The sequence below is a fragment of the Siniperca chuatsi genome, linkage group LG1 (assembly GCF_020085105.1).
Source record: "Siniperca chuatsi isolate FFG_IHB_CAS linkage group LG1, ASM2008510v1, whole genome shotgun sequence".
Lineage (NCBI taxonomy): Eukaryota > Metazoa > Chordata > Actinopteri > Centrarchiformes > Sinipercidae > Siniperca > Siniperca chuatsi.
Genome location: NC_058042.1, coordinates 28,993,472 through 29,017,765, shown reverse-complemented (window position 1 = coordinate 29,017,765; position 24,294 = coordinate 28,993,472). Strand labels below are relative to the sequence as shown.

The 24,294-nt window shown below is 39.1% G+C and overlaps 1 protein-coding gene across 1 annotated transcript in view; it reads left to right on the top strand.

Moving 5' to 3' along the window:
- The window catches only part of ntrk3b (neurotrophic tyrosine kinase, receptor, type 3b), a 179,224-nt gene that overhangs the window by 64,093 nt on the left and 90,837 nt on the right, over positions 1-24,294 (top strand). The window contains 1 exon segment of the mRNA XM_044200637.1: positions 12,864-12,932. Within this exon segment, the coding sequence (XP_044056572.1) occupies positions 12,864-12,932 (69 nt within the window).

The window sequence follows — 24,294 nt, the reverse complement described above, 5'->3', positions numbered from 1 at the left end:
ATTAGATTGATGACAATTTTCTTTACATTGCTCAGTTTATATTAACATCTCCATCCCTATCTGGAAAAAATAATCAGAATCATGGCTTAAAGGCTTCGTTCTCTTGTGTCTTGGAACGTTGACTCACATCTCTCCCTTGCAATCAGCAGCGTAGACGGATGACTGTGCACAATATTGTCTTGCATTAATTACACTGACAAACTGAAACCTCAAATGATATTGCAGGGACTAATTCCAGTTACTAATGTCTTAACCGTAATAGTGCAAACCTGGCTTGGCTTACTGAATCAGTGAGCTTAGATGGAAGGTGTCATCATAGCTGGCTCATAACCTTTTTCACTTCATCTCCTTTTTCATTCATCCTACTACCCTTTGCTATCAAATAATGCAGAAATAGCACAAAAATGCTGTTTTAGAGATTAGAATCAGCCAAACAATGCCACTAAACAGAGACTAATTTGTTGGTGTTATTATACTGATAACGGGATTCATAAAAAGATACTGAAAAAGGCAGGATTAAGCCCTTATGAAAAGTAATCATTCCTCATCATTCACAGCTGTTGCTGGAATGAAAGTAACAGATATTAAGGGCTGTTGCTAATGTCATGAGTCACCATAAGGCCTTTGTTTAATCAATAGTTATTGGGCTGAAGATAGTCATCTATTTACAAATAGTGAATGATTCGGGCAGAAGTTTTTCACTGAATGAATGGGCAATTTATCATTTTTGAGCTCATATGTATAAATGTTTGGGTACTTGGCAGGGGGCTTTTAGAGCCTTTAGAGGGGCCGGTGCTAAAAGTTAAAAAGGGGCACACGGAACAAGATTTTAAAATGCCAGCATAACCTGTTGAATTAATGAAACCCATATTCAAACAGAATGTATTGCCATCCCTGTGGCTCCAGGGATGGCAATGTTGGTCGATTGGTCGGCCCACCACTTTGATTCAGACTGAAATATGTCCAAAACTACTGATTGGCATGAAATTTTGCACAGACAATAATTGTCCCCATAGAATGAAGCCTAGTAACTTTGGTGATCCCTTGACGTTTCACCTAGCGCCACCATAACATTGACATTTTGGATTTTAATGAAATATCCAACTACCAGATGGACTGCTGTGACATTTTGTAGAGATATCCTGATGGAAAGAGAAAGAATCCTGCTGACTTTTCATCTAGAGCCACCAGCAGGTCAAAATTTTCATTTAACCAATGAAATATCTCAACATTTTCAAGATAGATTGGTACATAATTTGGTACAGACATTAATGTTCCCCAAAGGATGAATTGTAATACCCCTGATTTTTATTTTTATCATCATTATCAGGTCAACATTTCACTTTGTACAATACTTATGTTTATGATCAAATACCAAATACACTAATGACAAATCCACCAGCCTCAGCTGTACTTTGTGTTTAGTGCTAATTAGCAAACTTTAGCATGCTAACACACTAAACTAACATAGTATAACCATTACCTGCTAATGACCAGCATGTTAACATTGTAATTATGATCATGTTAGCATTTAGCTCAAAGCACCACTGTGTCTCAAGTACAGCCTCACAGAATCGCTAGTGTGGCTGTAGACTATTACGATATGCGCAGACAGACCGCAAGGTGAATTATAGAGGCGACGTAATTGAAAAAAAATGCATACAAAGTCAATGGAAAGACATAAGACGTGAATTTCTTCAGGGGGCAGCATGAACTGAGGCATTTATTCTGGAGCTTTATGAACCTGCTTCATATAGTACAGAGATGAGAGGAAAAAAGAGATGGAGATCAACAGTTGGTACAGTATCATTTGCTTGGTTACCGTAAACTGGCGAAACGGCACAAATGACGTGAAGTGAAAATTTGCTTTCTGTCTGAACTCACCTTAAGTTTTGTTTCCAACAATATTAACTGTGCTCATGCGTTTTTTTCTGCACCACTTTACTTCACATTACATTGCACACATCTACTGTTGAAGCTTCCCCGTACAACCATAGTACAGACTGCTATCCAAAGCCGCTATTATAGGTTTGAAAAACAGTTGGACTCATTAAAACAGCTGAGGGTTATGTACCTTGCTCAAGGGTACTTTGATTGTAGTTCCAGTTTCATGTTATTTAACCCGGTTGGATGTGGAGGAGGAATAAACAGGTTTAAAAGCAGATGAAAGGAATTCTGCTGAAAGATTAGCACGACACATGCACACATATACCACAACCAAAGGATTTTTCTGAGATTAAAGAATCGACTATTTTTATCCCTCTTCCCCAGAGCCAACCTTACCTATGCTTGATGCAGATTTGGGATGAATAATATTCTCGATTATAATGAAGTGGTGGTTGTTTGAAGTTTCTCCTTGGCTGTTTTGACAAAATGAATTCCATACGATATGTCCAACACAATTTAAGGATCTCACTCCCCCCACTTTGTATTTCCAGTGACTGAACTGCCTATGGAGGGAGATTTTAAGCACTAATGCTATACAAGCGCTGTTTCACCAGTATTCTACATCCCTACCCTCATCCAAAAGAGAAAATCCTATCCAAACAGAAACCAACAGAATATGCACAACTTGAATCCTGTGATGATTACACCTGTTTTTATGCAAGGCAAGTTTATTTGTATAGCATGTAGAAGTGTTTTACATAAACATAAAAGCAACATGACTGGATGGTTCATAATGTAGCAGAAGATCAGAAATGTACTTTGGCCCTAAACCATGAAGTGCTTTATAAACTAACAGTAGTATTTTGAAATAAATTCCTTGACAGACAGTTTTAACAGCAATACATGTCTCAAAATTGGCTTTATTAACATTAGATCAATAGGCTCCAAAGTGCTTTCAATTCATGATCTAATCCTCAAACACAGTTTTAATATTTTTGTACTCTGTGAAACCTTGTTATCCACAGGAAACACATTGCCTTTGGCTGAAGCGCCTAATTTTCTATACTCCCATATCACCCATGCCAACAAAAAAGGTGGCAGTGTTGCACTAATCTACGACTCCAGTTACTCTATTCATCCCAGAACTAACATTCACTTCTCATCATTTGAGGTGCTTTTAATGTCCTTCTCTCCGTCCTCACCTAACACAAACTTAAAAGCTAAATCCAATTATTACTCTGATCTGTTTTATAACAACAGACACAACCCCAGATTTTTATTCACCACCATGGATAAGCTCACTAAAACAAATCTGCCCACACCAGCTGAGGTTTTGAAACAACTATTTCAATGAAAAGCTTGAGCTAATCAGGAATTATATTACTGGTAAGGCTGTGTCCTTCTCCTCTGATCACTCCCACCCTCTATTTCTTTCTCATAATGACCACCAAGCCATCGGCCACCTTTTTCTGTTTGATCCAGTTAATTCAAACACTCACTCCCAAATTGTTACTAGCTCCAAACCAACCACATGTGTTCTGGATCCCATTCTTGGCAACCTCATTAAATAACTGGTCACTGTGACAGGAAACCCTCTTCTCAACATCATCAATAAATCCCTCAGTTCTGGTATTGTTCCCAATGCTTTTAAAAAAAACCCAACCTTGAGCTACAGACTCTAAACAATTATAGACCGATCTCAAATATCCCCTTCATGTCCAAACTGTTAGAAAAGGTGGTTGCTAGCTAACTCACTGCCCATCTATCCAGCAATAAACCTTCTCGATGAGTTTCAGTGTGGTTTCAGATCCAAACACTCTTCCGAAACTGCACAAACTAAGATAACTAATGACCTATTTATTGCAACTGACACTGATTTTTCATCTGTCATTGCTGTTACTAGATTTAAGTGCCACCTTTGACACTGTGGACCATGACATCCTTTTCAAAAAACACAACATAATGTATCACTGCTATGCTGATGACACACAAATCTTAAATAAGGTAGGCTCTGTGCACGGTTGACGATCAATGAAGGATGATACTCAACTGAGCAGAAAAGAAGTCAGATGGAGGCTCGGCGTCAGGCTGCAGATGGTCTGGATTCTGGTTGGCCTTCCTGGTGTACTGATTAGTGACACTAGTGACATTAGTGATTCCTGTAACAGTCAATAATTCCTCCCAGCTGGTTAAAATAGAGATGTGCTTGTCAGAAGTCCATCACTGGATTTGCAATAATTTCCTGCATTTGAATGCGCACAAGACCGAAATGTTGCTTATTGGTCCAGCTAGATTTGCATCGCTTCTTACAGATTTTTCCATTAACCTTGATGGCTGCACAATTTCTCAGACCCATACAGCTAAGAATCTGGGAATAGTATTTGATCGTTCTCTTGCATTTGAGCCACATATAAAGTATATAACACGAACTGCCTTCTTCCACCTCCAAATATTCCCCATTTTATCAAAATCAGAAGCTGAAATCCTTGTACATGGCTTCATAACTTCTAGAATAGACTAATGCACTTTTCTCTGGCCTACCTAGACAGCAACAAAAGGTGCCAGACACAGCTGCCAGACTCCTCACGAGTTCTAAGATGGCTCATATAACATCGGAACTGATGTCTCTGTATTAGCTACCAGTTCATGCAAGAGCTCATTTCAAAATCCTCTTTTAAATATCAGTACTAAGAGTATGTTATTGATACTGATAATTCCCAAATTTATGAGCTTCACCAGAGGGAAAGCAGACCTAAAGTGGACAACCAGTAAGTGAAAGTTTACCGACTATGACAGATGATTGTTTTCCACAAAAGGATATCCCCCAAATTTTCTCCTGGTGCACTGCACTGTGTCTGACGCTGCATTCTGTTGCTTCTAGTGTTGGAACGTTAGTACATGTACTGAATGTAACACTAGGGAGGGATATGATGAAAGAGTAACTTTATATGCTTTTGTGAATAATTTGTGCACATTACTCTATTTTTAATTATGTTCCACATTTTGGCATTAATAAATCATTAGCTCATTGATTTTGAGACATATGGGTAATTACGTTTAACAAATGAGACAATCACTGAGTGGCCTGTCAGCTTCTGTACCACATTTTACGTGTCCCCAGGTTAGATTGTGCCAAAATCATCTGGACTTCTTTTAAAACATAAAAGGAGAATCTTTTATGGCACAAATCTGAAAAAGGACAAGTGAACAGCTGATCCTTTTCTGTATGGCAAAACATGATTTGAAGAAACATTGGGAGGTGAGTGGGCCAGAGGCTTCCTATCATATCGACTTTGGTGTCATTATTTCTGGTATTTATACCACAATTAGTGCAATTAATTTGACAAAGTACTGGATACTGATGTTTAAAAATACCACTGACATCAGAAAAGTTAAATGTCATTCTGTCAAAAAAATGTCATTTATCATTAAAAAAAAAATAGCCAACTATGAAGTCTAAGGTTGAAGACAATTAACAACCGTTGCCTAAATAAAAGGCAATGGTATAAAGTATTTCTGATTCTGATTCTAAATATAATTAGTACAGAAATCACAAGCAAAAGCAAAAGTGATTAATTTAATGTAAAAAAACAACATTCTTAAGCAGCAAGTCATGCAAGCTCTTTATGAGTGTATCTAGTCTAGGTCTAGAAATTGCATTAATTGATTTACACTTGAGGGCAGCGCAATAAGCTGTTAACATAACATGTCAGCAAGCAAATGCTTTCTTACACATCAAGCAGACATTGAGCAACATTAGCAGTCATTATTGGGCATTTGTTGAAATGACTGGTGCCGCTGTTTTTCTTGGGAGAACAGTCTTGTTTCTGGTGAATGTAAGTCAAATATTCACTCTCCTGTTCGCTCTGTTTTAGTTTCTGCCAACTCCTGAGGGAAATATCTGGCTCTTTAGCTGCTAAATGCTTGTCACCATGTCTGCAGTACACTTTGTCTGTCTTCTATTTTGTGCTGGGCAGGTAGCGTACAGTGGGTTTATCAAAACTTTTTTGCTGAAAACAGATGCCTGCTGTGGCTTGAAAAGGGATTGAGAGGCTTTGTGACTAAAATGCGCCGTAGATCTGAGGGAGACTGCAGATAATGCTATATTACTTTACAGGTAGTCATTTGATCCACTGTTAATATAAAAATACTTAAACTTGTTTTTTATGATAGAGAGATGACAGAAATTAAGGGGAGAGACACAATGGGAATGACATGCACCAAAGGTCCCTGGCTGGACACAAGGGACCCTGGACCACAAGGATACCCCGATAATGTTAACTTTAAGGGTGTGCTAGTTAGCGCATAAATGCATTGTGCAGCTACGCAAGTAATGTTGGGACATGTTTAAGACCAATTGGTAGCGTTTTTATTGTACACTATATATTCAGCCCAGTCTCCTATGGAATTACATTCATATGGGATGATTCTACACACAGTATTTATGGCCAATGCCAATGTTCAACACAAATTCAGGAAGTAGTGGGACATTCTTATAGCTCAGTAAAAAGTAAACTTCAGATCAGGGTGGTGGGTGGGCAATGAAACCTGAAATCTGGTTTAGTGTCTTGTCTCTTTACAGCTAGTGTTCATTTTTAAATAAGTAAGTATTACATGAATTTATTTCTAACCATAGCCATGGTTGGCCAGGAGAAACCAAGCGGCTAGCACCGGGGCTGAAAAATGAAGCCAATGCGGTAGTGCCAAAAACTGCAGTTCCTTGAATGGCCACTTGAGGCTGGCCCCAAAAGGGAGTCAATCCCCATTAACCCCCATGTTAGAATGCCCAACTTCAGAGCAGAAATAAACATGTTTACAGCCTGGTACAAAAAACGGTTTTGGTCTCTATAGCAGATTTCTCCATTCATGACGACTGTGAAGGGGGGGAATTTTTATATAACTCACCCATTTAGATGATAAGGCTTAAAGTTATGCATAAATAAGGATGTGGCAGTTTTGAGTGACAGAGAGGGCACCTCCCTGTCCTGTCAAAAGGCTTCATTCAGCCCACCTCACCTCTTGCCCATTTTTGGATTAGCCGGAGTCAGGGACTGCCAAGATGGCGACAGCAGCTTCCGGAGCCGCCCACTTTGTGCTTCACAACGGCTCTTCAGAAACCTATAGGTGACGTCACGGACACTACGCCCATTTTAAAAAAATACAATCCATGGGAGGAACTGACCATTTATTTGGCGCTGGTTATACAACAGTTAAATTTGGTTGAAAAGACTTTGCTCTTTCAATAAGCTCTCAAGGATTCTGAGCAGCAACAGGGAGTCTACTGAGAGAACTGGCCCCCATATAACAATACATGAACTTCAAGAGGTACACATATGAGAACATTAGATCTTAGAAACATCAACAGTACTGAAACACATAAGGTTGAGATTGGGGTGTTGGAGGTGTTGTTTGTAAGTGTCAAGGAAGCCCAGCCAGTAACACTGAAGAGTTAGAGTTCAAAAATGTAAGAATGGGCATGTTAGGAGGTAGAGCTGTCAAGGTGTTTTAAATAGATTAGATTAGGTATATTTTGGGGCTTACATGATATGCATCTAATGGTTTGGATTTGGAGGAATGTTGCTACTTGGAATGACAACAACTGACAAAAAAACCAATACATGTTTTTTTCAGTAAAATTTATATTAAGTTCTAGTGAGATCTGAGTCAAAGGTCGCAGCCCTCAGTTAATATCTCCAAAGAGAGTGAACTAAGAAGGCTAAGATATTTCAAATGAGCATTTTTAGCCTGTGACAGAGGCATTGCTGGTGTGGTTGAATATGCATAGAAACATACATTCTGTACTCTATTACTATGTGCATTCAGGCAGGATACCACCAGTAGGTTTCAGCTGTGGGGATGGTGCATTGGACCGGTGGACCATGAGATGCATAGTTACACTGAGTGGGATGAAAAGCATGAAATAAGTTCTGAGCATTATCAGGCAGACACATGCAGAAGGCTGGAGTGCAATAGACTCATCTTATTAACAGTTTATACCTGTATATTTCACTGTGGAGTTCACTTTTTATTTGTGACCTTCCAGCTATAGGACAGTCTTGGGGGTTGTAACAAGTTCAATCTGTGCAAATGAGGGGAACTATTTATTTTGGGAATACCTTTGGTGATAAGCGGTAGTGGCTTTGATGTTTTAGGCACTGGATCGGCATATTAAATAGAGAAACTGCAGAATAATGTGTGGCATCTTTGAAAGTGAATGCTGCCTGTTCCCTCAGTCTTCTTGGAGAGAGTGTTTCGAGGTGAAGAGGCTCTTTTCTGGGGTTTAGATGAACAAAAGCTTGAATGAGAACTTGACTGCAGGCTAACTCGCTGTTGTGTTGCAGTCAGCCAGTAATACAGAGAAGTGGAATGAATGTGTATTTTCATAAAACAGGTTTGGATTTTATGTTTTTCATGTAATACTTTAAAAACCATTTTAAACAATCTAAAACAATGTTCTCAGAATTGTACACACTGTATTGCTAGTTTCCTGTTTGAGACAAGAGATGGCCTAGATCAAAGTACGTCTACCTTTTATATTATTAATGCAACATTATTTCATGGACTGCACATGGCTGCTGTATAAGAGAAACCTCCCTTCTCTAAAATGACAGCTTTTCAGGACTGAAGAAAAACAACTTTCTTTTAAGATTGACACCCATGATATTTTAAAGTTAGACATTATATTTTAAAAGGTGCATTTTTGCTCATAACATAAAGGGCTCTGAGGCATTTCAGGGAAAACAATATCTCTTAATAAGTAACAAAATGCTGTAAAAATGAACAGGAAAAAGGAAGCAATTAATTTATGTTGCTGCAGCAAATATTAGCAGCTTCTCGTCAGCGTGACAGATGACGACTAGATTTCACGACGTCCATACTGCTGATCCGCTGCGACACCTCGCTCAGTGGCTGTCTGGTTCTCCTCTGCGTGGTCCTGAATGTCAATCTGCAGAGCTCCCCCACACTCAGAAAGTAGCTACCAGTGATGCTGCACTAATTAGCCAACCCTCTCGAGTAGCCAAGCCCTCCCAGTGGCATCTGTGCCAAACAGAATTATTAAAGAAGGAGGGAGGAGGAGTCGCACCTCCTCTGCAGAGGAGCAAACACCCAGCTTCAGTTTAGCATTCATTTCGTCGCCCTCTGGCTGGGGAGCCAACATTGTCATCAATATTAACACCTAGATACATCCGTCGCTGTAACGCATATTTTTTGCCCCAACCTAATGAAAGTTTCATGTGAATCACATAATTAGAATTCCTGATTTAAATGAGCTCTGTCTGAGGAGCGGAGGTGATTTGTGGCTCAGTGACTGAAAAGCAGTTGTGTGGTTGCTGATGCTGTGTCTGTTTTACAGTTTAGTCAAAGAGGTGGAGTCTGTGTGTATATATATGTGTGTTTGTTGGGTGGGTGGTATACGTCCTTCCAGGCCTGGAAACAGAGCTGCCTAGCTTTATAAATAGATACATTTTTTTAGACTGCTAATTTTTTTTAATTTAATAATCACTGGCCCCTCTCTCTACAGCGCTTGGCCTTCCTCACCTCCTGTCTTTTGGCATTCCGTCGGCTTTGATGGCTTATTTGCTGATTTGTTTATATATTTATTAATTCATTTACCCCCCCCAATCCAATTTTAGCTGACATTTCTTGTCGAGATGCGAAGGATGACCTTTGTGCAAAGAACACTTTGTGCCAGAGATGTGATGGAAGTCTCACTCTCTTCTCAGAAAACACTCCTCCACTCCTCTCCTCTTCACACATCTGTATGCAATGACGGAGTAAAATATATTTACATTTGTCACTTAATTTAAAAGGCTTACGTGTATTAATACGTCTATGACTATCTTTTAAGCAGAAAAGTTTTTACAAGTAGTAACTAACGTGTATTTTACTAGCCACATTTGTAAGTGATTTCAGCGTCTCCACGAACATTTCATACGAAACTGGCATAAGCGTAAATAACATCTGAATCTAAGAAGTAAAGGTCAAGGGAACAAGTTATTAATTAATTAATTAAGTTATAAAGGTAACAAAATCTGCCTACCAGCTCCTGTAAAGCTCGCACATTAAAACGTTATATCTTATTTATTTAATCTGTAAATGACAAGTTGTGGTTTTACGCTTATGCTCAACTAAGCGAACTGGCTGCTCGCGGTAGCTCACTGTACCGACATGAGAATCTTCTCATCCAGCTCTCGGCAAGAAAGCAAATAAGGCTATTTTCAAAAGCGTCAAACTATTCCTTTAAATGTATCAGCGAGAGTGGCGTAGTTAACACAAATTCACCAGTAGTTTTAGTATTCTTTGTTGTTTTCTAGCTTTATAGACTCTAGCTAGTTCTGTTTTCACAAAACTCATATGGTACAATACATACGGTGTAAAGAACATGCAGAGCATGCCAAAAGACTGAACATGAACAAAGAACGAACACATTTACATGAACTAACATTTACTTGTACAAATTAAGTAAGTTTACTTTTACATATGAAAATATTCAGCAACAAAAATGGATATTGGTTTGGCTAGTTTTATGATTATTGCTCTTGACGGCCTGCTGTTTGGGCTCCTGCTCCTTAAGGTGTTTCCAGGACTCCTGAAGGTGGCTCCAGGGGTCTGTGCAGGGCTCCAGGGAATGCTGCGCAAAATAAGGAAGGGTTTAATTATTTTTTTTTTAATTTACTCACCAGAAATGATCCAATTTAAAGGCTTCTGTACAATTATGAAACTTTTTGTTTTATAATAAGATATGACATCAACAACCAAAACTTCAGACGAGGGTCTGTGGTCTGATGTGTGTCTGTTTGGAGTTCTGGGGTCTAATGTATGTATATTTAGAGATCTTTGGTCTAACGTCTATTTTAGGGTTTGTCATTTGACGTGTGTCTATTCGGAGATCTATGGTATAACTGTGTGTCTATTTTGGGGTGTGTGATTTGACGTAAGTGTTGAGCGGCCTGCTCTACATCACCTAATGAGCTGCTGTTTGCTCGCCCACCTTTCCTTTCTCTCTCTCCCTGTAATGTATTCCAGTGTATAATACAGTCCCTTTGGGACCACAGGTTTTCTTTGGGAGGGGAAATTTCATGCAGCATCTTATCCTCTCACACATCCCCTGGATTCAGAGCAGCGGTACATTCACACTAGCACACATTTCAAGGTGACAGTATTTAACCAGTTTGTGAGTGACTTCATGCAAACTTACTTCTGTGGGTTTTACCTGTGTGTCTGTACATCTGTGTGTTTCTGCAGGTGTTTGTGTGTGTGTGTTTGCATGTGTAATTGCATGTGTGATATCACAGGAAATAAGAAAGACCTGCAACATCCTTAGTCCGTCTGTTGCCATGACTACACTTCTGGTTACAGGAGTATCTAATAGGTCTTCCATACAAATCAACCCACTATAGAGAGAGAGTGTGTGTGTCATAATGAAGTCACCCATGTACTTAAATGGAAATTCTTAAAATACTATACATATTTACTACGTATATACTGCTATTGATATATTATTGGCATTTTAATATATTTTTTATTAATTACATATTGTTTATAATATGTATGTTTATATTATATTCAACATTTTGTATTATACTTTTGCTCTACCACACCCTTAAAATGTTCTTTTTGTTTTACACATTCATGTTATCAGAATACAGCAAATGGGCGTATTAAACATTGTGGATGACTCAGATGTTATATTCAATTGGTATTTGAAATGTATGACTATATGCTACATCCTTCAGTCAGTGACTGGGTGGATGACCCCTGGCTGCCCTTATGGATACTGTGAGCTGTGAAATCAGGTGTTGCGTTCAAAGTCAGAATGATGTGCAAAGCTTGTGCGTCATTAAACAAGTGTTCAGGTAAAACCATGCACATCCACATCCAAACAAAAAAAAAAGATCAGATAGAACGTTACTCTTTCATTTTTCTCTGATGATGTAATAAAGTACATTGATGCTGCATGGACTGATAATAGGATTTGATAGTGTACTTTATGACAAACTGCTGTGTTAATTCTCTCTCAGAGATGTTGTATTTCTTAATAACTGTAAAGACAGATGCCTGATGTTCATATTTAAACTGATTCAAAGTTCTGGTCAAATCACTTGTAGGTCTCTGGATATTTGTTATTGAATTTAGTGGCTTCCTGACCCGGGGGGGTTCCTTAAGTCAATTGAATTATTTGACTTGAAAGCGGTCAACTTTCTTTTATTGAGTTGGGTGAGCCCTGAAGCTCCACACAGCTAGGCCTGTTTCCCTTTCTTTGTCAATAGTACTTTGCCTTATTTTCAGCCATTAATGCAGGCCTGTATATCCAGCTCCCCTCTTGCTTATTTTATTTTACTTGATTTCATTTTTGTTTAGTTGAATCTATTTTATTTTATTTTACTGAGATTTAGTTTAGTTTATTTTACTTGCAGATACACACCACGGTACTGTAGATATAAGTACACAATTATGTGGGGTGGGGACAAGGAAACCCAAAGAGACTCCAAAAGCAAGAGAAAATATAGCCGCAAGCTGCAATTCCGGGGTTCAAGCCAACACAGACCGTTAGAAGTTTAAAGCTTTTGATCTGGACGTGGTCAAATGTGGCCTAGATGTGACAAAAGCAGTGACATCTCCCCCTTTTTTTTTGCATTTTCACAAATAGAATGAAGAAGACAAACAATTTCTGATTCATAGTCTGATTCGTGTTATGCCACGCACAACTTTCAAGTCATTTGGACTTACAGTGTGAGGGGCATGGCTTGTTCAAAATTGTATTTTTGGGCCTTAATTACAGGGGCTTGAACCCCTAAAAAATTCAAAATGACTCAGAAAAATTTGCTAATTGGGTTTCTGAATACAAAGGACATAAAAACGTGAAAAAAGTGAATGGTACAAAAACAGAACACACATGACATCTAGCAAGAGGCAAAATAATTCATATAAAATAATTCAATTTAACTTTCTCTTTGTTTTTCTTTCTTCTGCAGAAACTTGTCAAAGAATCCTCTCACCACTCTGTCATGGCAGCTCTTCCAGCACCTCCAACTCTCCGAGCTGTAAGTCTCGTCGTCCCTCGTCTGATCTCTCTCGTTGGCTTTTGTTTGTATTTTATTACAGCAATTTATCATTGCTCCCTGCTCACTATCTGCCTCAATACAAATTGTCTTCACTGCATGCCATTATAATTCCTGTCTTTATTGTACAAAACCGCTCATTTGTCTGAGCACATGTAAAAGACTGAACCTATAGGTTGTATAGTGGCACTGTGATCTTATAAGTCATTTGTTGACTTAATTAATACACACAAAGGAAATGTAATGGTCTCATAGGAGGAGGGAGTCTAACCCCATTTTCTTGTTTGTTATGAATATTTTAGTGATCATTGTGTTTATGAAATGAGTTTGCTCTTTCACCACCAGGGAGAACATTGCGATGTCGACCCGCTTGTAATTTACACATCATTACGCCTGTCAGCACTGTCCATCATTTGAACCTTCACTGTGCTCTGAACAAAGCCGCTGCTTCCTGCGCCTCCTGGCATATAAAGCTGAGGTATAGCAGGATGTGATACAAGACTATTTCAAGCAGGCCTCCTTATTGTTCTATTTTCAGAGGTAGAAGCAGGGCAGGTCCTCTGAGAGCACGGCACAATGCTGATCTGGGGTAGTCCTGCTGCTGTACACTCCAGGCAGCAGAGCGGAGGGAAAGCCCTGCTTACATTGACAGTATAGTTTTGCATTTTGGGCATTTAGCTTATGCTGTAATCCTGAGGAAAACTTAGACCCACCGATATTACAGAATGCTCATTCTTATCTGTCCTGTGTAGGAAGCAGTTCACACCAGACCCCATACCAGTGCTACACAAGTGTCATCTCACTATGGGCCCTCATCAGAGGCAGATGGGTCTCTGAATCCCTCATTGTGCCTGTTATTGGGTTGTGAATTTCATTCTTCACTGGATTGTAGAAGTTCTGCACTTTTGTTGTCTTACCAGCTGTCCAGTTCTGCTGTTGTAGAAGCTAGTTTGGCCTTTAGCTTCTCTCACTGCTTTTGCTGCTACAGTGTCTAAGCTTTGTATCCCATGCTTCCATGTGTACAGTATACTACTGTAATATATAGTAATATATTTGTGTATAAAAGATACTCAGGTCCTTTACTTCACAATATCACGTATCAACATCACGGTGTAAAAATACTCCATTGCAAATAAATGCAGCTTTCCGTATTAAACTTAGAGGCCCTGAAAACCTATTTCCTCAATCAACTTCTTACTATGAGCAACAGCATCCTACATAAACACACTATTTTCTGCCAAAGTTGGAACAGTTTTGGTTTTTTCACAAAAGAGATTCCTGTATTTTAGTTTTTTCTGTGCTCGTCTCACTGGTTTGAAGTGGGCGGGGTTCACTTAGAAAAAGGCGATGTCACTCACTTCTATGCACCAATCAGGATTTAGCAACGTTGGAATCAGACTCCGATCTGCCGATCAGATCTAATCCCCATACAGTCCTGATGAAACAGATTATTTTTTTGAGTGTATAACTCTTAATAAATAATAACTAAATATGCTTTTTTTAAGGCTTTGATTGTTGCTCATTTAGTCATAAATATTTAACGTTATAGCAAAATGAGTTGCCAAGAAGCCAGGTTTGCAGGGGCTTTAAGAAACAGTGCAGAAGTCAGCAAAGTGTTCTTACAAATGAAAAGTGAAAGTATTCAGTATGCTCAATGGCCAGAGTGTTATATTATTACGAAACGTTATAATTTGATTAGTATATGAATGTATAAGCAGCATTTAGATGTTGTAGCTGGTGAAGGTGGAGTCATTTTAACTCATTGTTGAGTAGTTTAATCTATAATGATGTATCATATGTTACAAGCTGATCATATGTGTCACAGTTACTTTTTCACCATTGAGTACATTATATAGTGCATCTTTAATTTCACACTTTTATGCAAGAAAAACTGGGTCAGGGCCATTTTACCTACAGAGACACTGGCGAGTACAGTGTCAACAGTTAAATGACTTTACTTTCATAGACAGACTACATCACATGCCGCAAACTAAAATAACTAGCACATATCCTTCCTTAACAAATCACCATTACAGCTCACAGAGCATGATATGCTCTGATGTGCAATCCTATTTCTTCTTAAGCAACCATTTTAGATGCGTACAAATGGTGCCTTTGTTGTTCTACATGAAAAGCAGGGCCAGGGTGATGCCCGTGTTTCCTAGTGAATGCTGATGAGGAGTGAGGGTTTATGTCTATTCCATTTGGTGTGTTTGGTTAAGAGGTGTCACTTGGAGTGGCGTGGCGGCACAGACGTGGGCTGAGGCATTATGCAAGAAGGAATCCATGTGGAATCAGGCCTTGCTAATAGGAAATGAGTCACTCTATCATGGGCAGAGTCTGCGACGTGGCCCTGACATCATTACTTTCTTCACTGTGTCTATGTGCTCACCAAAACCATGTTAGTTTGGTAAGTGCCAATCCTTCAATCATGCCAAATGAAGCACGCTCACCGTCCGGCTATTGCCTTTAATTATTAGAATAATACACAATGCGGTATCAATGATAAGTGCCCACCCATGCTGCTGAACCACACTGATATTATGTAAATCGAGGAAGATCAAACCAGCTGAAATAATTTCCATTTTATGTGACGAAAGGAGAGCATGGCCCTTTGCCATGGCACTGTCGCTGCACTGTGTTATCTCAGTCACTCTAGGCCCTGTTGTTGTAATTGTATTTAATTTTTTTTGTACAAAATTTCAAAGCTGCAACACGGTGACAGTAACCTGCAATGAATAGGAAATCGTTTTTTAAGCCTGGAATTAAACTGTAGGCCCTTAGCAAGCATTAAAATAACAATGTTTTCATTGACTAATTCATTAAATATTTCATTAAGGTCCATTACTTTAACACTGGTATTTAAAGCTACTCTCAAATTGCTTCCATAACTTTTTGTCAAAAATTTAAATATAAAATAAATGAAAATAAGAACAATGATGTTCACACTGTGGCACAGAGAAATTACTATTAAAAAGAGGTTATTTATACATATCAAACATGCTGACCAACAAGCTAATACATGCCCTACTGAAATCACCATTAAACAACATGTAGTTTCAACAAAGTTTGGAATTAAATGCTACATTTCCTGCTTTTAAGTGCTACTTCACACATAATGAATTAGGTGTTTTTACACAACAAAAGGAGGGTTGTAACAATTAAAGAATCGTTTATTCAGCTACTTTAACATTTTGTTAATCTCAAACAGCCACTGAGCATGTGGTCCAGTGCTCTCGCTATCCGCTATCCACTCCACAATTCAAATCAGACTTGGGAACAAAAGTCAACCTGTCTGATGAGGCAACAGTTACAAGTGCAGAGGAAAAAGTACTTCAAATCAGTCAATGTACATCAAGTCTGTTTTTCCCTTATCAGGCACTCCTTATCAAGCCTATGAAGTGTAACTGCAAAACAGTTGCTCTGTTTTGCAGGTTGGTTGCACAGATATTTCACACTCCTTGCAATATCTTAATATCAGTGACAATGACAGTAAAATCAGTGAAATCTCAATAATCTCAAGTCTTTTGTGGCTGCTATGAAAAGGCCCCAACATCACATTGAAGCTTTACAATAGACGCCTGCTGTGTGCTGCCTCTGGAGGAGACACAGATAATCGGCTCTGCTTCTTTGTCTGCGTGCCCTTTAGCCAAAGGACCAGAGCTACTGCAGTGTGGTGCAGAGCCCAGCCAATCACAAGCCTGAGAACAGCAGCAGGGCGTATAGGGCCGCTAACGGCTAAATCTGCTGCGGCTTCCAGGTTGATATTATATTATTTGAAGCGGAGTTAGCGACAGTCACCGATACCGCCGTCTTCGAAGAAGCTCATTCTCTCTGGTGCACAAAAAGAGGAAAATATTTTCTTTCTTCGGCAACTGAAGCGATCTGCATGAGGCAATGTGCATCCCGAATCCCTTTATTCTGTTAGCGCTTTTTTAATCCCAGCTCTCTGGGAAGCAGGGGCCGACGCAAAGTCAAACATTTACGCCTCTCACTGCAAAATGGATTTTTCTTTGAATATGGATGAAATATGAATAGATCAAACCTGTAATCTTCTGATATGACAGCTAGTGGATTACGATGAATTAAACATAAAATTTTCAAGGGCTGTATGAGAGGTAAATTACTCACTACTTACTTATTTTAACCCTCATTTTATTAGGGCCCGATTGCACTCAGGGCAAACTCTTACTGAAATACATGACATTTACATTGACTCTTCAAAAAACATCAAAGACTGACTTGCAAGAGGAAAAGGGAGTATTAAAATGTTAAATGTAGTAGAACAGACTGGATTGGGGGCAGCATGGCCTGGACATTAAAGAGGTCACCAGCTTAAAACCCAGACTGCCTGATAGAAGCTATGTAAGGAAAATGAAGAAGAAACCTTTGCTGATAAACACTATTATTGTGAAAGCAGCAACAAGTACAAATGCAAATACAAGGCCTTTCCCTTTTATAAGCAATATACCTCGACAACATGATATACCGATGGAGTAGGAAGAGAGTTTATGCAGTGTGTATGCTTCCAGATGATTTTTTAAGATAGTCAGTTGTAAGCAGTCACTGTGGCTTGATGTCAGCGTGCGTTCCTGGTCATCTGTTACTGTGGCTGTATCTTCAATGCCTTGTTAAAGAGAAGGTGCGTCCTGGTTGGCAGTAAGGGAACTTTGCAATCGATAGCCCTACTCTGGCCACACACGTGTGCCTCACATGGCAAGCAGTGTTGAATTTTTCTTTTTCTAAAACTTTGAATCCAGAATTCACAAGTTTATTTAATATGCAAAGAAACTTTCTGAAATCCTTGCATTATGAACATTAATTCCAGAAAATGATATGAGTGCAATTAACTGCAGTAATTTGTTGTAACATGTCTTTTCATTATTTTCTAATGCATGTTTTTTGTTTAGCTATAATAATAATAATAACAATAATTAGTCAAATTTGAGTATGTTTACATGTATTTACATGAATTACACTACTCTGAGTCCGAGTCAGAAAAGCATAAAGTGACAGCTCACCATCATAATTCCTTTCACTTGACTGAAATTATTTTATTATCCAGAGAAAATGGTGTTTGGAGTAATTGAGCAGGGCTTTAGACATGCACAACACATCGAAGTAGAGACTACAGATGGAAAACTCATTGCTGTTACAATATGATGGCAACAGGGATTTTATCAGCTGAAAAGTGAGACCTTCAATCATCCTACGAGCAGCAGTGGATAGGCAGTGTGGTTAAGAATCACCCACTATTCTAACCGAGCGCAGGCTCTGCCTTAATCACATTAAAAATTGTATTTTGATGTGTGTTTGAATGCCCTTAATCCTGTACTCCCTACCTTTTGATATGACTACTATCGAGTGTTTCAAGTTTTAAGTCACTCTACATACTGTAAATGTAACTAAAGAACACAAAAATCGCTCTGTGTAGTTGTGATAAGATATTGCCTTAGCAGGCAAAAAAAAAAATGGGCATCGGTTAATGGACAAAAAATGGATAGCAAAATGTAACCACTTCACACTTCTACTCCAGCAGGGCTTGATTGAAGCCACAAAATGACCAAACAGGCACTAATAAAAAAGAAAAGACTGCCAGCTTCGCACTGGCCTGAAAGTAGAGCCATTAGGGTGAAGGTTCCTGAGAGCAAAGCATTTGGCCATTAACTGTGGAGCTTGAAGTCTGTGTTTGTACTGAGCAGCTCTGAGGTCTGGATATGTGTTAACAGTCAATATTTTAGGAAAATAAAATTGCAAGTAAAGTCAGAAAAAAGAATACAGTGTATTCATTCAGAGTGTGTCGCATCTGCTGCACATAATGGGCCAGCAGTCAGTAACAGTGGATCTTAATTGATTTTTTGGCTCCTTCGGGACCCGCACACCAAGCTGAAACACGACATAAAATTGATATGGCTAATGTGTTAGCAAACAGGTGCTTATTTATATATCAGTGAGAGTCCACCTGATGTAAGTCCAATATTCGATCTCCTTTTAGCTCTGTTTTGGTTTCCAACAGCTCCTGAGAAACATGTCTGGCTCTTTAGCAGCTCAGTGCTTCACTATGTTTACCAGCTAGCCACTAACTAACTCTGTCTGTCACTTGGTGCTGAACAGGTAGTGTACAGTGGATTTTTAGAGCTTTATTGCTTGAGTAAAATGTTTCCCCTGCTACATGGCAACAAAGCAGCCTGTGTGCAGTTACTCTTTTTGCCCTATTGGGTGTAACAAAAAATTAGCAGTAAAGTAACAATTATCCCTTAAATACAATGGAAATTCACAGCACAAGCGAGTACGTCAAACTATAAATAGATAGTACATATGTTGCTATATCATCCATCTTGAATATATATTATAAATACATTCATAAAGGATTTCTCAAAACATCTATCCTCTAAAAATAACCAGCAAAAGTATCTGAAGAGTCCCTGCTAAAATCTTTGACTCTGAAGAAAAAATTGCCTTAAGCTGCTGCTCACTTTCTCCATTTTTCCTACCTGGAGCCTTCCCTGACCCGAGTCCGGTGTCCCCTCTCCTTTACATGATTGCAGTGCAGGTGGTGTTGTCGATAAGCCAAAGTCAGGTCTGGCTCCTTAGACAAAAAAAAGTCGAAGTGGATTGACCAAAAAATAAATAAAAATAAGAGAAATAAAGTCAGGCAGTGAGAGAGCCTGCAGGGATGCTGACTGGCCAGGTGGCTGCAACCCTACAGAAAAGCAATGATGGGACAAAACAGTGATTTATTTATTTGCAGCATAACGCTTTATCCATGACATAAGCAGAAGATACAGCGTGAGAATGATGGAGTCGGTCCAGCAACAACCAGGACTGTAGTGAAGCAATGATACACACTTAGTACGGTGTGGTAAAAGTAACTGTTAAGCAAATTTAGCAGGATCAGGGCGAAATGCTTATGTTGTAAAAGCTCTTGCTGACGAGAGGAGTATTAAATTTGACATCAGTTGAGTCAACTCTCTGTTTTTTCCTCATTTATTCCCCCTGATTGATTTATACTATTCTTTCTCAAAACTCTAATCTCTCTACCTCCTGCTGTACAATGAAAACTGAGCATGATTTGACATTTCTAACAGATAAAGAGCAAAAGTGCAGCAGTAATGTAGCAAACATGGTATAAATGAGACCAGTTCATGGCTACATATGTTTATTCAGCGTCCGACTGTCTATCAACTGCTTCAGTACTGTAGAAGCCAGTCTGATGGCATGACAGCTAGATTATCTCTTTTCCACGGTATAATAATAATGGCAGTACTGGCCACGCTGTTCGATTGACAAGTGATGTCAAGTCTATGGGAAGTGCAGTGTGGAAACACAACAGCAATGAGTGCTTTGTATCAAAGATGGAGACAAAAAATATATGATTAAAAAACAGGCAACAAAATACAATTTAATATTTCATCAAAGAGAAAGACTTGACCTAAGTACAGCCCTTAGTTACTGTTGCTAAGCCTGTCAATCTTTCCTTTCCAGTACGCCACATATACAGTTTACACGGTGGCAGATATACCACTCGAAATTCACTGAGATTTTTGAAACAGTGGGTTTTCGATTTCACACAAAAGCAAACAAAAGCAGGCTTCTCATTTCCAGCCAAAGACCGTGGAGTTTTTCAGCTGAAATGATGACTGTCTCTAGCAGATTTTATCAGCTGTTAGCAGGCTACACAAGTTGGTTGATAACTCCATCTCCAGCTGACTTTTAAATGTTTCCATCTGATTGGTATTAAAACGAGAAAACTGTAAACAGCTCTTGAATATGCACATGAATGCTACATACATGATATAATGCTAAAAGAGGCTGGAGATGAAAATTGTTACATGTATCCTTTAATGTTAGTATTTTCAAACAGTATGCTTTTTTTTTTTTTTACAAGAAAAAAGGATTTGTGGATGAGAAATAACCAAGGAGTTTGACAAACATAACTAACACAAGTTTGGCTGGAGTTGTGAATTTCTCAAATGTGAGCAGGAAAGAGCTGCTATTGTTACTTTTGGGTGCTTTCACACCTGTTTGGTTCAGTTAAAACGAACTCAGGTCTGTTTGCCTGGTTACTACGGTTCATTTGGGCTGGTGTGAATGCTGACCAAACAACCGAACCAAGACCCGCTTGAAAAGGTGGGTCTTGGATCTGTTCAGAAAGCAATCTAATAATTGATCTGAATGAGTCATGTATATATTTATCACCATGGTAACACATATGCAGGTCAGTGCGGTTATTTTCCCTGATTAACAGGTCAAAAGCTGTTAAAAATGCTGTGCTTGTATCCTACTCCGTGTACTTTGTCAGTACATAAAGTCCATTATAAAGTGTGTGACAGCGATCCCACGGCAATAAGCCCCGAATCGTTAGGCACCTGTACAAGACGCTTCCTTTTCATCCTGTCTCTACCTGTTAGTCATTTGCAGTCTAATAATAGGCGACTAATAATGCTTATAATCAGTTATTTCTTCGTGAGCTGTTTGTGACACCAGAGAACATAAATATACACATCAGAAGCTTTGAAGTGCTGCATAAACTTCCGTCAGTTACCGGAATTTGATTTCCCCACGTGCGTCCTGATGATGCAGGATGACAATCACCAAAACTGTCCAATCAACGAGTTACCTGTCAGTCTGTATAACTTCATGTTTACTCCTCTTGGTTCGTTTGTAAAAATTCTAAAATGCAACAATGTATAATTAGTTTCCCTTGGTCTGGAACAAATCAACCAAACTACGGGTGTGAAAGCACCCTCAAACTCAGATAAACTAACACCTTGTGGTGGAACCAGCGCCGCCGCTCCCACCACGCGCATCACGCACTGTGCGTAGGGCGCCAAGTGCTGAGGGGGCACCAAAAATAGCCTAATGAAATTTTTTTTTAAATGCCGGTATTATTTCATTAGCCTATAGAAATATTAGGCACATTTTAGCCATGTATATGTAACAAAAAAAGGGGAACAAGAAAGATATTTAATAATTGCTCTAGTCTAGACCCCCCCCCCCCGTGCCGGATGGTCCGTTCCAGTTGTTCGGAGCAGTAACAGGAAATATTCTTTTTGCATTAGCAGTTCCAATATGTTTGTAGAACAGTGACCATTGTAAACAGTCAGGACTTTATGATACTACAGGTTTTTCAGTGTAGGTATTGAAAAGTCTCAGAGACCTACTGTAACTTAAAGAATGGCGTATTTGTGACCTCAGCTGGATTGGGTCTCTGTGTGCAGTGAGTGGCCAGTTTCTCTCTATGACCAGCCGGATGTTAAACTGGACCGACTTGACCGGTCGATACATAGTATCAGGCAGCATGGAGGAAAGAATGCATCAGCTGACCTGTAAACCAGTCTTAGCTCAGTGCACACAAACTCATTTTTCTAATCCAGTGAGTTTTAAAATACTAACAGGACACTCAAACTGTGAAGCATAGCGCTAGTTTTCTAGCTAGGACATATGAATGAATGAACAGCAGCTTTGGATGGATGGTTCACTTGTGTTTACATATTGTTGTGTCTGATTTGCTGTTTCCCTACAAATGAAAAACTGGCTCATTTTACTGTCAGTCCTGCCCTGACACAACTTTGTACATAACTGTGCTTGTAGGCTTCCTGAAAATTACAATGGGTTCCTAGTTAGATGGATTACTTTAAAATATATCTTATAGAATGTGAAGTCATTATACTGTAGGCTGCCTTTTTTGAAATATAAATTTATCTCCACTGTAAAATTCCCTCATTTTTTAACTGTGATGGTGTCTGCTGAAAATCCCATTGGATTTCTGCTCAGAATGCCCTTGAATGTTATAATATAAAAAAAATATATATTAAACTTGAAGTCATTCTACTTTACAGTTGGTGAACATTAAAGGAAAAGTTACATCCATAGTCAAAATGCACTGTAACACATAGAATAGTTATTCATATTTGAACTCTCATAAAACAATAAATTCCTTAAGAGGTTTGCTGAAAATCCCAATGGACTACTGTTCAGAATGGCCCTGACTATGAAATATCACTTTACCGTACAGTTTTGAAGAAAGTCACTCCCAAAGTCAACATTTGTTGTAATACATATAATTTCATTCATATTTTAATACTTTTCCTTAAGAGGTTTGCTGAATCTTGCATAAGGATCATGATGCAACATTTCATCAATTTATGCCCGAATTAGGCCCCAAAATGAAATAGAGTTTTTAATGAATAATGAAATGAAAGGAAAGGGAACTGTTAACAGTGCTGCTAAAATCTGTTAGATGAGAGTAACAGAGGAACCAAACTCCAAAGAGCAGAGATTCAGCCTGATGGCAACATCAGGAAAAAGGAACATGAGAAACTAGAGAAATACCAAGGGCTCAGAGAAAAGCTGGAGAAGGCTTGGAAGGTGAAGGCGACAGTGGTGCCCGTGGTCATCGGAGCACTCGGGGTAGTGACCCCCAAACTGGAGAAGTGGCTACAGCAGATCCCTGGAAGAACACCAGACATCTCGGTGCAGTAAGAAAAGTGCAGTACTAGGAACAGCAAAGATACTGCGCAGAACCCTCAAGCTCCCAGGCCTCTTGTAGAGGACCCGATATATAATAGTAAATAAATGAATTGGCTCTATTGCCTTTACCTCCACAAGACCATCAGGGGCTTATTTTAGATACAAATTTTGGCCATAAGCAAACATCATAATCTCTAACCTTTGTACAGCACTATGCCACACACACTGAAAAACTGAACAAGATACCAATTTCTGTGCCACCCCAAAGAGAGTACTGGCCTCGGCCCCCTGGCCCTGGCTCTGCCACTGACTTTGGCCCCCACACAGTGGATGTTACAGTTACACTGAACAGGTATTTTTCTGACATAATGATATAGTGTGAAATACTCCTTAATTGCCTTTGGAAAAAACACTAGCTTAGCACAAGTAAGGGATAGATTAAATCATTTTTTCCCCTTATTAATATGTATTAACATCTGGATGTACTGTATTGTAGAAGTGACTAACAATGTGACAAGCAGAGCACCTAGAGGAACTACACAACAAAAGAGTTTCCCCTCGGGGGATCAATAAAGTATTTCTGATTATGCTGAATTACCACAAAGCCAGGCATTACAGGAAATACAGCCTACAGTCACTGTGGCGCTGTGGTGAAATGTGCCAAATAAGGCAATTTATTAAACACACAGAATTTAAAAACCCTGACAACAGTATAAAGAGAGGAAGCAGTGCATTCAAGCTGAGATCAAAGTGCGCGAGCAACAATGCAGTATATAGCTTATCGTTGCTTGTGATCCATGGCACCTCAGCCGAAGCACCTGTGTGTACATTTCCCAGAAAAACAGCCTCCAGTGGTGATCATTACGTCTCC